The sequence below is a fragment of the Dendronephthya gigantea genome, unplaced genomic scaffold, assembly GCF_004324835.1.
Source record: "Dendronephthya gigantea isolate DGI-Jeju-01 unplaced genomic scaffold, DenGig_1.0 000022F, whole genome shotgun sequence".
In the NCBI taxonomy this organism is placed as follows: Eukaryota; Metazoa; Cnidaria; class Anthozoa; order Malacalcyonacea; family Nephtheidae; genus Dendronephthya; species Dendronephthya gigantea.
In genome coordinates, this window is record NW_021163032.1 from 2,293,171 (window position 1) to 2,307,457 (window position 14,287).

Consider the following 14,287-nt stretch of genomic DNA (forward strand, 5'->3'; position numbering starts at 1 on the left):
GCTGCCAGACAAGTTTTGCAGTAAATTTACGTTTGTTTGACGTTTGCATGAATATCTATTTAGGCAAAATATGCAAAATATTTTGTATGTTTTCATGAAGTAGCTATACCTATCACTTTTTAAGCAGACGTAATATTAAGATACGATTAACTTCTGAAGCTCTTGGTTTAAATTAAACTCAAAATTTCGTGTCTATTGAAATGCTGATGAATTTCAGAAATACATTTCTCAGTAATTCTTTGGAGTTCGCGATGTTCGCAAGACTCTGGTAAGATCATCGATATAGTCCGATTGGTCGCCAATATAAATATATTGCCTTCAATCTATCTTTATGGCTATTTACAAGGTCATACATCTGTACCTACTATCATTATATATCATATATCAGGATATATGCATGCCAACTGTTTTCGGTACTTCCTCAAGTGTCAAGAAAACACCTCAACTATTGTTTCTGATTGCTTAAACCAAACAAATCATTACCTCCTTAGTGCTAAGGCGCTATGGAAATTGCAACAACAATTCCACTGTTTTGATTGCTAAAGTAAAGACTGTACTTGAATGTTTCAAGTCTAGTGCGCATGTCTACTTCGAGAATGCTTCTGAAGGAATTTTCTTTTGCGCGTGAAGAGTTTTGAAGACCTCCGCTGCTTTTTGATAATCCCAGTTGTTTTCCGAGAGAGCTCTAAAAATCGGTCAACAAAAATGACTGTAGGATGTAATGTAAATGTTTTGTCTAGGGGATATTCTTTTCAGCCACATCACAGTCTTGTGAAAGAAGGGTAAGGTAGGTTAAAACTGCGATAGGAGGGATAAGAAGGGTACGGGTAAAACTACGATAGGGGGAATAAGAAGGGTACAGGTGAAACTACGATAAGGGGATAAGAAGGGTACAGGGGGCGGCAAGACAGGGGTACAAAGATACAATTACGGTTAAAATAAGATAAATCAGTTGCACGATAATCTCCCTAAAACAAAGTTTACCGAAAGATTTGGTGCATCACTGGGCTGATTGTGATCACCACCCATCCCGCCTTTCCCACCCGGTTTGTGTAAAGGTATATTTCAATGCCTATATGTATATATAACACTGTGTGTAGAAATAATCGCTCACTTGAAAGACCATTCGAGATTCATGGCAGACTGCGTCGAGAACTGGGTGACCAGTTCTTGTTGCTGAAAAGAAACAAATGGAACCATTTTAAACAAACAAGCAATAGAACTGCTCTTCTGGTGAACTACAAAATTTCCTCTGTAGCCGACTATGTATGTCAGAGCGTAACATATGCAAAGAATATATGGTACTATAAATATGTTCTACAGGTAAAATAAGAAACGATATGGGTGCTCGTATGATATCCGTGATTATATAAGGGTGTGTTCGAAAAAAGGACGTGTTATTTGTTAAAGCAATGCGATTAGTTTTAGTTCACCGTCGAAGAAACCTTTCTGTCTGTTCTGTGGTTCCGAGCATAATTTCCTCATACGAAACTTAACTATAGCTTCCAGACTCGACGTATAAAAAAAGATATGGGCGTTTGATATGGGTGTTTTCCATGTCATATACCTGCGGATTAATTCCAGCCATTGGGCCTGAAGCAACCAAAAGACCGGCGGTCGCTTGAGGAGTGACCGCTGCATGAGCACCGAGGCCAGCGAGAGGATTAGGCGATGACACGGGAGTCGCTGAAACGGGGAATATGCTTGGAGAGGCGACGGTGTTTCCCATTCCTGATGATCTTTTAGCGAACTCCTAAATAAAATAAAGTGGTAACATGGATCAGCATTTGATCTGGAGTGGGATGAAATGGTCAGATCGGATCAAATTCTAACAAAATTTAACATTCTAACATTTTTCCTCGTATACAGAACAATCATTTATTATTGGCCCTATGTCAACAAATACAGCAGAATCGAAAATATCAATTGGTAGGAACTATGTTCTTTCAATTTTCCAAACTTATGCCACCAATGCTAAAACAATAATATGGGTTGCCAAACGAACCTCTCGTTGACCCAACGTTGGACTTCGTATCAACAGCTGATCGTTGACAATCGCGATTCTACAGTTGTGAACAAGAATGGAACACCCTTTAGCTGTATATGCATAACGTATGGAGAACACGTACCGAGTCTTTATTCTGGTTTTACCCAATAGCTTATGCAGTAACTGTGCCACATCCCCGAGACGCTTTTGAAAGCCCTCCTGCGGGAATTTTTTCCCGTTACTATATATCTTAATTTATCTATAACATTCTTAAAAGCCTAACCTCACGGTTGATTGTAATCGCCTACAATATAACGCGTAATTAGAAAACTAGAGGGAGAAAAACTGCCGAAAAACAAAATCATACATGGTTTATCTGCATTATTGAAACAGAAAGCAATAGTATTCTGAACACCCATTCTTAAATTGCATGCCGAAATTATGCATGGTGCCATTTTCGATACAAAGGGTCAACATTAGGGTAAAGTGGCGACCTGGTGGTAGGTCTATTAGCTACCATGCTGGAAGGAAATTTAGGATTCTACTCACGAATTTCCCGCGGCAGGAACAGCAATGAAAGCACGGGTAAACGCTCTCAGTTCCTCTGCATCTCCTATGACAAACAGAATTGTAAAACAGTGAGAATTACGTCATCCAATACGGCCACTGTTCTCCCATTTACGAGATAGATGGACAGGGTGAACGAAAGATGTGTATTTCAACGGTGATACATGTATTAATGCATGCGTAATGGAGAAACGGTGTATTTAATGTGGTGTATTTGAACGGTGATATTAATGGTAACCCAAGAAGTTATTATCATTATGACAACTAGCAGTGTAAAGGCTGGTCGTTTTCAACTTCAACCGTATCGTATAGCCAAACATAGCGTATCTCATTGTTTTAAAGCCATTAGTTCTGATCGAATACTTCGAAAACGAAGAACTACGCTACGTTACGTTACGGTTGAAGTGGAAACAGGCCTAAGTGTACCCATCGCAATACGTCGCAAAGACTATTAAAGATCACACGCCCGTAATACACATCCAGTCAATGTATCCAGCTCGCCCACGATGTGCGAATTCCCCAAGACTTAAACAAGCAATTTCGTGTATCTTTTTATCTAAATAATTTTTACACACCTTCTTTGAAGAGACCACAAACTGTAAACCCAAGACAAGCTTGCTGCAAAACGGTAAATTTGTGAAGCGATTAAGTATTACCTTCGCGATATGGCACAAATAACTATGGATAAGCTACTGGATCAACCTGAATTCCCTGTTTTAAATTTACCAACAACGCGCAAGATCTTACTTGCACAAAATTGACATCAACTGTCAAGCTTTCTAAGTCGTGTTTTGTTGAGGGCAGATCATTAAGAAAAGCGACGACGGAGAGTCGAGATACTTTGAGTAATTCCATCCGCCGCTCTGCGGAATAATAAATGTGAATACAGTAAAATACTCTTTATCAAGCAACAACTTATCTCAGGCAGCGAAAAGACTGGATTGAGAATCGTGAGAACTGTGGTAACGACAGTGGAAGGGCCGTGAAGTTCGTGGGATAGGTGAAATTTACAATGCTGGCAAGTGTTGCTTAGATATATGGAGTTTACTTCCGATATTTACCACTGTATCGCGAAAGTTTGTAGGATCGAGCCATATAAACAAGTCTTTTTTGTTTTGTACATAGAGATATGGGGAAGGGATGAAAGGTAGGGAAAATCGTGACGACTTGGCTTGAGAGGAAAAGGGTGGTGGCGATTATCGTTAGCATTATACGAACCTGAATCACGAACAAACTTTATATTTCTACTGTTCTTGCGATACACAGGGAGAAGAGTCGACCTATAAAACAAACCCACACTCATTTCTGCTCTCACCTATACTAAATTACTGTATGCATGAACATCACAGAACAGAAAGGTGGTATAAACACAAGGACACACACACACAGGGTTTGAACAATACGTACGCATTTCCACGATCCTTTTTAAAATCCACCGCACACATGGAAAACACTGCCTAGACATACAGTAGAAGATATAAATTTTGATTGCATTTTGAATATGCACACGTTGGTTTATGTCGTTTTCTCTGGTATGAAGATAAGTTTACTGCATGAGTAATACTAGCAATTGTGACAGTTTTTGCAATTCTTTGTGCACTATAGTTAGTTGAGCATATATTGCTATATGGGGCATTCAAATTCTAACAACAGGCGAAATCAATATAGTTCTTTAGGACAGCGTGTACCAACGTTGGTAAGAATAACTCAAAACACTAACGCCTGTATTCTAAAAGCTCTGTCTCACTCAAACTCGTTGAGTGGGAGATCTTAATCTTCTCATAACGTTTCAATGGCAGTATATTTCGAGCCGAATAGGGGCTTGATTTTCAGTGATTTACCTTATATCTTTCCATCTATTCAAACTTTTTCATTGATCAGCATTAACGAAATTTATATGTCACACTCAATGAGTGTGAGCATGCTTTTTGAATACAGGCGTAAGCCTAGGTTATACATCGCATTTTGGTCGCGTCGAATGCAATTCAAACAATAGATGAGATGATAATGAAGCGTAATAAGGTTTATCAGCTCATTATCTATTGTTTGAATTGCATTTGACGCGACCAAAATGTGTCGTATAACCTAGGTCTTAGTAATGATGACCAAATATTAGATGCATCGAATATTCACGTGGTTACCATGCAGGGGGTTTTAAAAAGAAAAATATTTTTCAGAGTACTTCGCATCAAGAACTTACATCGTCATCGTACGCACCGAGCAATTTTTGTCTGTTGTCACAGTCATACGCAGCGAAATACCTAGAGAGTTGGATAGATGCAAGGACAAAAACAAAAGCGAATATAATGGGCGAAAATTGTACAAAAGAAATCACCGTACGCGATAAGTATGGAAAGCGACAAAAAACTAGAGATGATGAATGGTTATAGAAGTAAATCCACACTCAGTTGTATTGAGCGTTGATATTAATAAACCACAGTTTCGGTGGGGGGGGAGGGGTGGGTGCAAACATGGCGAATATACACGTTTTATACTTTACTGGACTATTATATATAGTTCAGTGAAACATCTAGTCAATCAAAACGAAATATACAAGAAACGTCTCAACATTTTGATCTAAGAAAACTTCTAGTTGGACTTTTACTTCATTGAATTCAATAGCGGTGGTGTTAATTTTTTGCGCGCTGCCTAGTAGGTTATCTCCTTAATAGGTCAAATTTTAGACAAGAAAAAACTTTTCATTTATTTTGATTGACCAAACATTATGGCATTATACAATTGCAAGCGTTCAAGTACATATATAGTCGTATTACTCTTATACACGGTAGCCAAGCGTAATTGAAAGTGTATTTTCAAACTACAGCTTTGTCTAACGGATGATTTTATCAGTGGGCGAAAATTTCACATCCAGTTTTACATGACGTATTACACCGACTTTGCTCCGAACTTTCAACGTGGTGTTTTCGTCATTTTAGCCTCGAATTAGAACGAATTTGAACCGTTTTCGACTCATATTATATATACAAATATTTTAATTGAAACACCCCTTTCAAAGCAGGAAAAGCTAACGAGCAGCATTGCAAGTGACATTTAAACACGAATAATGCGAAGCGAATATTAAAGACTGTAGACTAACGATATGGAAGATGCATATGTACAAAAATAAAGGGCCTTAAATGACGTACAGTGGCGTATATGATTGTGTCGTAACTAAAACACGAGAACAGAAAAACAATAATCAACAATAGTGGAACATAGATTACAGGAAGTATTGTCACGATTCTGGAGTGCTTGACTCCGAGGATATTTTGGGTGAAAGTGGAGCAGCAGGTGTTTCTTTACCATGCTTGTCCCCATCTTTCAACGGGTTTAAACAGGCATCCTGGGATTCCTGGCTGTCAAAACGCCTCCCTTTTATGGTAATACCTGACCCGGCCGAAACTTTTGGTAGATGCTTGTTCTATGACGGCTTGCCTGCTGTATTTGATGGTCCCGAGTCGTGGGTACCCTAGCATGGCAGTGCATGTTCGTAGCCGTATGTTGGGTTTTGGTGAAAACCACAAGCTCTTCGTGACAGTTCAGGTTGTATCTGAGAAGAAGATACGCAGTGCTCGGAGAATCCATGTGTCTCCAATGCATAAGACGGACAGCTATTGACGGACAGTTAGACAAACACAGATACAGACAAGATTGAAAATAACGATTGAATGGAAATTTAAATGAAACACATGAAAAAGGTAAAAGATATTTTGGTGGGTGCAAGATGACCTATTATGATGAAAGTAAAAATGTCAGTTGCGTAGCCGACCCTCGTTTAGCGTCTTGCCTCCTCAACATTCTATAACAAGGGCGTTATGTCACAAAATGCGCGGTCATTCTGACAATATTTTGGGGCAGAAAATGTTTAGGGAAAAATTTCAGACTTTTAAAGCCATTTCCACGGGTAAAATCATCCGACGCTAGACAAGACATTTGCTAGACCGAAATATTTTTGCATAAAAATTTCAACATATAACCAATTTGTAAATAATTGCATGGTTGCTTGTGTTTCTCGTTATAGACATGGAAATTTTCAATATATAGAGGCTTCTTGTCAAGGCTAAACTTATCCTAATCAAAAATCTTTTTTAATATGATTTTCAGACATACGTATGATAGCGAAATTAGCTACTTTTATTAAACAACGATGCAATATTAGTGAGCGGACTGTATTCAACTTTTGTCCTATATGTTAATTCTGTAGAAAAGGGTATGTTCGGGGAAAATTTCGTTAGGATAATGTAAATTGTAAATGAAACCAATCGAAAATATGTACCTAATCGATTAATCGAATGCATGACCTCGTCAAAATGAAATAATAATATTAAAATCGCACTAGAATTTTTCATTGGGGGCTATTTCTGCAGAGCATAACAGTGTATATACAGCCATGTTTGTATTCCTAAACAGACACCTCCGAAATTGAATAAAGTCACACATAAATAACTTGAAAACGAGGCGGACAGTGGAAGCTGTTGTTAGCAGGGTAGAGGCTCAGAGAGCCAACTGCCTAGGTAGAGCCTCAGAGAGCCAAATGACATACTATCCTGCTAAAATACATTTAACAAACCTGACATCATTTACACAACATTACTCAGGGACAGACTGCATGGAATGACAATACCTGAGGATTGGTAAGGAAATAATTTCTACATACTGTTTAACGAACGGAAGCACCAATTTCTTTGTGATCTCATCCGGAATAAAACTTCCCTAAAGGAAAATGGATTTAAGCCTCAGTCGAAGAACGATGTTAGGTGAACGACGTTACATTAAGAACGCAACAAAGGAGTTTATATGATGACGATTTCAATGATAAAATCGAATATTCGTATCTCTAATCATAGCCGTCAGACCACCAGGCATTTCGCAGGGTTGCATGCATTTCACAGAAACTTACAAATCGTACGCCGTTGAGACTAAATTAAGGGCTGATTACATGGTGTCTGAGTTTCAGCCTGGGCTGAGTTTCAGCCCGGCCAGCCCGGCAAACCGGGGCCATGCAAAGTATTTTTCAATTAGCTACATGGCAAGTTTCAGCCCGGGCTGTGTTATGACACCTCAGCGGGCTGAGTTTGTAAAGGCTGGTAGTAGACTTATTTAGATTCTTGGTTAGCCGCGCTGAAAACACTCCATGTAATGTGGGAAGTGTGTTACGGGGTTGTGACGGGCGACGATGATCATACGGTGTTTTAACAAACAGCATATAAAATTCTCACAACTCTTGAAATGTTGCAAACCAATCACCGCAACTTCACATAATCCCATCGCACGTCTTTAATTCTTATGCAACAGTATACGTCACTAATTTTCCGAATCTCTTCCAGTAAACAAGCTACTATAAAGATAGGTGTATGCAAAAATAACTTTATCAAAAATAATTTTAGTTTGCAAAAATAATCTTACTTTTGTCTCTGGTAGATTTGTCGATGAAGGTATGTCAAAACCAATGTGATCCGGAAGTTCGCAGTTATCCTAAAGAGACATGTTTGGAATGGTTAAATTCGGCACCTCGTGCAGTTTTGGAGAATTTAACTCATACAGTTACATGCCGATCGCATAATTGTCATAAGGATGGACAACGTATTCAATCAAAACGACGGGCAATGTATATTTGCCAAAATGCGTGTTGTCGTAAACTGTTTATAAAAACGGATGAACGTCTTATGCGATATAACACAGGAAGGAATATATTAACTGTGTGAAAATTCCATGTTTTCCCTCCTTTTTTCTGCAAGGAGTCCAGGCATTATTTATACATTGCCTTCTTAGCGCAGTTGGCTATGTGCATGTTTTTGATGTGGTAATTAGGCACTTTTATGACTGAAATGTGCTCTTAAACTTCGCCTTATTTTATATGACAAAAAAAATGCAACTAACCAGAGACAACAACTTCGGAAATATGCTTCTGATGTCACTATATTAAATACAATTCAATATTGAAAATTCGACCGCTTCAGATAATATATAAATGGAAATAACCTCACAAAATGTGTATAGCATTGGGTGGGAAAGACATGCACAAAGACAGGTTTATCGTGAAGAAATTTTTGCATAGAAGCATAATAGCAAGAACTACAACTTGAACAGGAGCAGTGGACAAAAACAAAAGTCCAGAGTCGCCGTTATACATGCACACGGATAAAACCCATCGTTTTAACTCGGTTAACCCTAAATGCAACGTTTTGAGATTTTCCGAGATTTCCAAACTACTTAATACTGTATATATGCGCTATAATAAATACCTGACATATCCAGTTTGACTGTTTCTGTAATTGTCACATAGAGGATTGCCATCAACGACTAATACCTTCAGTTCTTTCAAATTTTTTATCTTTTTCAATTCATTTATATGTCGAAGCTGTGAATAAATGATAAAAATTGAGCTCAAGCCCAAAAACCAACTACATGCACAATTTTTATCTAAAGCTCCTATGAGACGATTCTCACTACGCTATATTGTCGACAGCCTGTCTAGATACGCCAGTCTAAATTTTACAAGAGCGAAATTTATGCTGCGTAGAACCAAAAATTTTTGCAACGTGGAGTCTGCTTTGACCCCTATATTTATATACAGCCATGAAAATGCTAGAATTGGGAATTCTTCCAACTTCAAAATTTACAATGAATTAACAATTCTTTCTCCAAAAAACGACTTACACTGTTCTCTCCAAGATGTAAGGATGAAAGCTTTGGTGCGGCGTCGTGTAGATCTTTTAAAGCATCAAGACTTGCTATTCTGTTGCTTCGAAGATCCAGATTCTCCAGCTATATAATGAAAGAAATTAAATGCTATTTGCACGTTAATTAGAATTACTTTGTTGATGGGATATGAGATTTACAGTAGGATGCACGCAGGGATTACGTGGAGAAATTCTTATCGTATTGCAATTTAGAACTTACGACTTCATATTTATAATTACATACGTGCATGTTTTACGAGAGTAATATAATTTAGCCTTAAGTTAGCCTTATTTCTCGCAAAAGAGAACAAACATATATTGCATTCCGAGATCGTCAGACAAAAATATGATCACAGGCCTCGAAAATATGAAATTTAAGATTCATTCAATCGAACTTTAGAACGAACATTCGAAATTAGGAACGAACATATTAACGAACATTCGAACTTTGGAACGAACATTCGAAATTAGGAACGAACATATTAACGAACATTCGAACTTTGGAACGAACATTCGAAATTTGGAACAAACATATTAACGAACATTCGAACTTTGGAACGAACATTCGAAATTTGGAACGAACATATTAACGAACATTCGAACTTTGGAACGAACATTCGAAATTAGGAACGAACATATTAACGAACATTCGAAATTTGGAACGAACATATTAACGAACATTCGAACTTTGGAACGAAAATTCGAAATTTGGAACGAACATATTAACGAACATTCGAACTTTGGAACGAATATTCGAACTTTGGAACGAACATTCGAACTTTTGGAACAAACATTCGAAATTTGGAACGAACGTTCGAACTTTGGAACGAACAATCGAAATTTGGAACAAACATTCGAACGTTGAAACGATGATTTGAACTTTGAAACGAACATTCAAAATTTGGAACGAATATTCGAAATTTGGAACGAATATTCGAAATTTGGAACGAACATTCGAACTTTGGAACGAACATTACGACCTTGCAACGTTCGTATTGTAGCTTTATGTCAATATATATTCAATTATGTTCCCAAGGACGTGCTGGGAGGGAAGCTTTTTTGGAAGATAAATATTAAAGCTCCACTGCTTTTAGTAAAAAAATTGTTGGGCGTTAAAACTATTACGGGCTTTAAATTAATAATATTTATCCGCATTAATGGAGTGTAAAATTTGATTTTTAGCCTACCTGTGGACAGCATTCTTCAATAAGTTTAACAATCGTCGCCAGTAACCAAGGTTTGTTTAAGCCACTTTGCACTTGGTTATCGTTAAGGACTAAAAAATAATTATACAGAAAAAGAATTACCTTTGATTTTCTATGAGGAAGTTCATAAATTTTAAACAAAGAATTCAAAAGAAATCAAAGCTTGTCAAAACGTAATGACATTGTTTTAGTTACCTTTGTCGTGATAAAAATTACTTAAGTCAAGACTATTTGTGCTCCCATCGTATCTTGTGTCTAAAGATTGCTGGAAATAGAGAAACAAATTTAAAGCGAAAACCTCACTTTAGAACAGCAACGGTTGCAATGGCAAGTACGTACAAATACTCCAAAGATGGCCAGAGTTGCAAAAAGAGTTCAACCTTCCTCCGGTGGGATTTCTAGTTTTGAGAACCTTCCTCAAAATGACGTTACGTCACTGAGTCAAGTGGCAACCAGCATAAAGAAATATTCGTTTTTTTGGTACATGCATGTGATCAATTAGATTGTTCAACTTTGAACCTTCCTCACAAGCCTCAGTCAAAGCAAACCTTCCTCCGGGTGGCACCCGCGTACCCGCAGCTTTTTTGCAACTCTGAAGATGGCAACTGTTGGTTACCGTTCCAGTTCACATAGAGGTCACCAAGGGATTCACATAATGTACAGGGGCGAGTTGTAACGAAAGCCGGATAGCGCTATTCACCTGATAGGGATTTTTTCAACCGTTCTAAAAGTGCTCGAAAAGCGATAAATTTCATGTATGGAACCAAGTATTGTTAAAGAGGTCCTCTATTTATAGGAATACTAAAATTTAATCAAAGTTATAGCAAAAAACGGGCGATTTTAAAGCGATTGAAAAAATCACTATCCGGCTTTCATATAACCGGCCCCAACACTCCTGAATAAACATTATTTTACAAAAACTAGCCAAACCTTTAGAATATCCTGGTCAATTGATCCGCCGCGGCCACCACCATCAGGGCTATCAGTGCTTGTGATTTTCGGCGGTGGACATGGTCGTACTTGAATGAACAACTTAGAGCCGTCCCGTACGGTAATCGAACCGCTGAGAGAACGTAATGCGTTGGCGGAATGTTGGTCATTCACAAAAAAACACGCGTTATCGTGAGTGAAGTGAAACTGAATAAATAAAAGACAGAAATAACATTACTCATTAGGCTAGGGAGACTATAATAAGACTATAGTAACATGTTACATAACATTTGTAATAAGCGCCTGCTGATTGGTGAGAAGCGTGTTTCTGTAAAGGTGATTCTCCATTACCGTACGCCTCAAACGCGCGGGCAAAGCGGCTTTTGAAATTCTGCCCATACAACCGTGACGGGCCTGAAAAACAAAGCGCGCTTCGCCCGCGCGGGCGAAGCGGAGGGCGAAGCGGACGTAATGGAGAATCGCCTTAACTCTATAGAAACACGGAAATCTTCCCGCCTAAATTGACAAGCAAAAATTAGTATATCACTCTGTCTAATGCCAGATGATTAACTTACCTCCACAGGTTGGAATGAAACTTCACATGACTTGTGAAGTCGGTTTAACAACCATCCCTGTTCATGTTTTCGGCCATTAGGTATCTAATAAATTTACAGACACAAGTACTGTGAACAACAATACATTATGGGTACTTTAGGAATCCTTAGGGTTCTCTAAAACACTTATCAGTGAGGGAAGATTGTTGAAACATGTAGTTATGTACACAAATCTTCCTAGGACTAGGATTGCCTTGCACCAACATAGCAAATCAAAAACTTCTCTCACATCTCTCACTTTCACTTTTCCCATTTTGTTGCATGAAATAAGTTTCATGTGTTTCTAATTGGGCTTCTATTCTTCCAGTATAGATTTCAAGTTGAGTTGACAATTGGTACATAACAGATTTTGGCGTAATAATTTACCGTAATTTTATTCCATGTTTCACCAGACTGATTCATATCATTTCTTGAGTTGGTAAACTTACTTCCTCCCTGACGATATGAAGGCCTGGCATATGGTGTGCTGGAGTAAAAAAATATTAGGTGGCCAAGTAGAAAAGAGTTACAACAGACTGTCTGGGCAACTAAGACATAAGAGACAAATGAAAGGGGTAAACCCAAAGGTTTACACACAGGCTATACCTAGTAAACAAAATATGATGTTTGTCATGTATTGTATAGAAGATTTTCAAGATGAGAAATCAGTGATTCTCTAATACAGAAATAAATTTCATACTCCCAAGAAACTACGTACTGGTACTGTCTTGTTCACTCAATTAATGTTCAACAAGTCTTAATAAATTCATGTAGAAAAGCACCCTGATTATTGGCTGTAGTTTTTTTTTAATGAAACACATAAGTAATTACGAAGCACTTACTATCTCCCACTCCCAGATTCCATGTCGACATCACCATCCTCATCACCAAGAAATTCACTCTCCCCTTGTGATTCCCCGCTAGAGTGCCAATTTTTTGTACGACCTCTCCCTCTTGGTCTACCCCGACCTCTGTTGCCACGTCTCCCCCTGTTTGAACCCCTCCAATGATCTCGACTACCTCTGGTTGAGCCACGTGAGTATTTGCCCCCACCTCTGGAAGGTTGACTTGTTCTGTCATCATGCTCATCTAGAACAGAATGCTTAGATTTTTTTTATTCCGCAAGCCAACTATTTGTTGGATGATATTTCATTGTCTGTTGGGCATGAAGACATATTACTTTCGAATCAGCCCACTGAGAACCTCCTTTGGGATTGGACAACAATAAGCACTATTTTTAAAGAAGAAGGCGGTAATTATTACAAGTGATTCTCCAACAGATAATATATTCAATGATTATCACCAAGCCAGGGTGCTAGATCATCGTGCAAGGTTGCTAATTCCACTGGAAGATTCATTTACTATACTCAGGTATTTTTATAAACATAGCGGAATTGAAAGTTGCCCACACTCTATGTCATGCACCTTAGATGTTCAATGGTCATGGTACTTGTGCGCATGCAATGAAATGTGAACGAGTGAAGACAAAAATTATTCAACCACCATTTTGCAAACTATTTTGAAATAAGCAAAATTATTCATTTATGAGGAAACATACTGATAAACAGAAGTAAGCAAAGTTATTTATTTATGAGGAAACATATTGATAAACAGAAATAAGCAAAGTTATTTATTTATGAGGAAACATATTGATAAAAAACAGGGATACAAATATGGAAGAGTGGTTAAAGGGAAACAATACATAATCCACAAGGTACCAAGTGTTTGTTACACAGTGTTTGTTATCTCTTGTGTTAACTTTTTATATTTCCTGAGATGCCCAGCTTATTTGTATACAAGTTTGATATGTTGTTTTGCAAAGACAGAACTGATTATGAATAGCTTACAACATATCTTTAACTTCACTTCAAAAGGGTTTTTGTAAATTTGAATTTTAATTGCTAAAACAGATCTCACTTCGACGTTTTTTAACCTCGTCTACAGGCTACAGACAAAATGCAATATTCACTGCAAAAATATTCAAAAAATAACATTTGAATTTGAGTTGTCGAAGATTTTGTACTATTTTGATGTTTTACAGTTTGAAATTTTCATCAGCTGTAGTACAAAAATATATCTGACTTTCTAAATTCTAATATAAAAACTTACCACGAAAGGAACGACCACCTTCCTTCGATGTAGTTATGGAAAAACCAGCTCCTTTAAGAGCCTTGGTGAACAACGCATTTGACATTTTACTTCATTCAAAGTAATCTTTTCTTCCAAAAATTTATATTCGAAATTAGGAAATCCAATATGGCCGAAAAATGAACGCTGCTCATCCAGGGGGGTGTTATTATTCAGTTCTTGTGGGGGGTATTC

The 14,287-nt window shown here is 37.8% G+C and overlaps 1 protein-coding gene across 1 annotated transcript; it reads right to left on the reverse strand.

Annotated features, from left to right (window-relative positions):
* Positions 1 to 219: 219 nt before the first annotated feature.
* LOC114522222 (nuclear RNA export factor 1-like) lies at positions 220 to 14,233 on the reverse strand. The gene is made up of 22 exons (XM_028542859.1): positions 14,075 to 14,233; positions 12,808 to 13,054; positions 12,353 to 12,452; positions 11,948 to 12,031; positions 11,373 to 11,579; positions 10,638 to 10,707; positions 10,425 to 10,513; positions 9,215 to 9,322; positions 8,800 to 8,915; positions 8,435 to 8,471; positions 7,961 to 8,029; positions 7,212 to 7,267; positions 4,755 to 4,815; positions 3,962 to 4,011; positions 3,773 to 3,834; positions 3,302 to 3,417; positions 3,130 to 3,172; positions 2,537 to 2,600; positions 2,006 to 2,063; positions 1,568 to 1,753; positions 1,115 to 1,176; positions 220 to 685 (listed from the first exon to the last, which is right to left on the reverse strand). The coding sequence occupies exons 1-22, from the start codon at positions 14,157 to 14,159 to the stop codon at positions 586 to 588; spliced, it is 2,070 nt and encodes a 689-aa protein (XP_028398660.1). The 5' UTR covers positions 14,160 to 14,233; the 3' UTR covers positions 220 to 585.
* Positions 14,234 to 14,287: the final 54 nt, after the last annotated feature.

Bases quoted from the DNA above. Each gene is read 5' to 3' on its own strand.
- LOC114522222 (XM_028542859.1), bottom strand. From the start codon at position 14,159: ATGTCAAATGCGTTGTTCACCAAGGCTCTTAAAGGAGCTGGTTTTTCC. The intron at 4,012-4,754 runs GTAAGTTCTTGA...CTGTATGTCTAG, and splicing joins TCGGTGCGTACGATGACGAT to GCAGTGTTTTCCATGTGTGC. The intron at 2,601-3,129 runs GTGTGTAAAAAT...TGTTTGTCATAG, and splicing joins TTGTGGTCTCTTCAAAGAAG to GAGATGCAGAGGAACTGAGA.